The 1,902-nt window shown below is 39.5% G+C and overlaps 1 protein-coding gene across 1 annotated transcript; it reads left to right on the top strand.

The window, feature by feature from the left end:
* The first annotated feature begins 258 nt into the window (after positions 1-258).
* Positions 259-702, top strand: LOC145806790 (uncharacterized). The gene has a single exon (XM_082904605.1). It carries the CDS (start codon positions 259-261, stop codon positions 700-702), a length of 444 nt encoding a protein of 147 aa, XP_082760731.1.
* Positions 703-1,902: the final 1,200 nt, after the last annotated feature.

The raw sequence follows: 1,902 nt of genomic DNA, 5'->3' as shown, positions 1-1,902 counted from the left end.
CTTCCCATTCACTCTCAACATGGGCGACAAAAAATTTATTGCTACCCCTTCTCCGACAACTATGATTGTGCAGTAGGACAACATGTCTCTAGAAATCACCCTAGACAAATTGGATGGCTCAAATTACTCCATGTGGTCTCAGAGTGTGGAGATGTATATCACAGGAAGAGGAAAAGTGCAGAATTTAACTAGGAAAAAAAAAAACTTAAAACCGATGAAACAAATGCTGCTTACTCTACTTGGTTGGAAGATAATGCCATGGTTAAATCTTGGCTTCTTAATTCAATGACCTCTAACGTTAGGGTTGTTTTTCTTTGTCTCTCTACTGCTCATGATGTTTGGGATACAGTTTTCCAAACCTATTTTGTTGGCAAGGATGTTTCACATATGTATGAACTTCGATGCCGGGCTCATGAGACATGCCAGAATGGCAAGTTTGTGGCTGATTACTATGGTGCTCTTCAACTTATTTGGCAGGAATTGGACTACCTTCGTCCGAGTGTAATGAAGTGTGCCACAGATGTTGCCACCCAGAAAAAGGAGATTGAGAATGATCGTTTATATGATTTTTTGGCTGGTCTTGATCCTAGTTTGGACCAGGTTCGGAGTCAAGTCTTGGCTCAAGATCCTCTTCCCAATCTTCGTAATGCTTTCGCCTTTGTACGACGTGAAGAGCTTCGTCAAACTACTATGATGGCTTGAAAATTTCATAATGGATCTGCTATGTTGGTTGGTGCTTCTCCTCAATCTTTGCCGATGGGTTCAGATATGACTTCTGGTAATTTTCAATCACCATCAGTATTTTGTAGGTCAAAAAATTCTGGCAATAGGAACTGCACCTACTGTAACGGTACCAATCATGTGCGAGAAACAAGTTTTAAATTGAATGGGTATCCAGAGTGGTTTGTTCGGAAAAAAAAGGGAACTACAAAAAAAAAATGGGGGAGCAATCTAGGACCTCAAGCTCATCATACCTCTACAGACTCTCAAGCTTCTGTCCTTTCTCTAGTAGATCAATCTACTCAACAAGTTTCTTTGGCTAATAATGCTTTCTACTTCCTTAGCCAGCACAGGTAATTCTGGATTCACTTTGAGTACCACTCTTGTTCCTTTTGTTAACCCTTGGATCATAGATTCAGGAGCTTCAGATCATATGACCAATGACTCTAAACTGTTTGCTTCCTATACCACTTCTCCTAGAAATACTGTTAAGGTTGCTAGCGGTCTTTCTACCCCAGTTCTTGGGGCTAGTTCTATTCCTTTATCATCTTCTCTATCTCTTTCATCAGGCCTACATGTTCTTGGCCTCTCTAATAATTTATTGTCTATCAACCAGATTACCAAGCATCTAAATTGTTGTGTAACCTTTTTTTCCACTTACTGTCTTTTTTAGGATATTCTTACGAAGAAGACGATTGGTCTTGGTAGAGAAAGTGGGGGTCTATATTACTTGGACTTGTAAAAATCACCTGTTTTAGAGGTTAGCCATGTGTATCAATTAGGCAGGGTATTTTCCTATCTCAGAGAAAGTATGTTTTGGACCTATTGAGCAAAACCAGAATGCTAGCTTGCCAACCTATTGATACTCCAATTGAGCAAAATCACAGATTGGGGAATGACAATGTTGATCAGGTTTCATCTAATAAAGAGAGGTACCAAAGGTTAGTTAGGAGATTGATTTACTCATCTCACACACGACAAGATTTGGCTTATGCTGTAAGTGTGGTAAGTCAGTTTATGCATTCACCTAATGAAGCCCATATGGATGCTATTCATCGGGATCTTCAGGTATTTGAAATTCGCATCTGGTAAGGGTTTAATGTTTTCTAAACATGATCATCTAGATGTTAAGGGGTATACAAATGCTAATTGGGCAGTGTGTGAGTGATTTTCTAACCACAC

The sequence above is a fragment of the Camellia sinensis genome, chromosome 14, assembly GCF_055761805.1.
Source record: "Camellia sinensis isolate YWXY chromosome 14, ASM5576180v1, whole genome shotgun sequence".
Classification (NCBI taxonomy): Eukaryota; Viridiplantae; Streptophyta; class Magnoliopsida; order Ericales; family Theaceae; genus Camellia; species Camellia sinensis.
Note: the sequence above shows the minus strand (reverse complement) of the source record. Positions and strands in the feature narration are given on the sequence as shown.

Coding starts and splice junctions, on each gene's coding strand:
- LOC145806790 (XM_082904605.1), top strand. CDS start 259: ATGGTTAAATCTTGGCTTCTTAATTCAATGACCTCTAACGTTAGGGTT.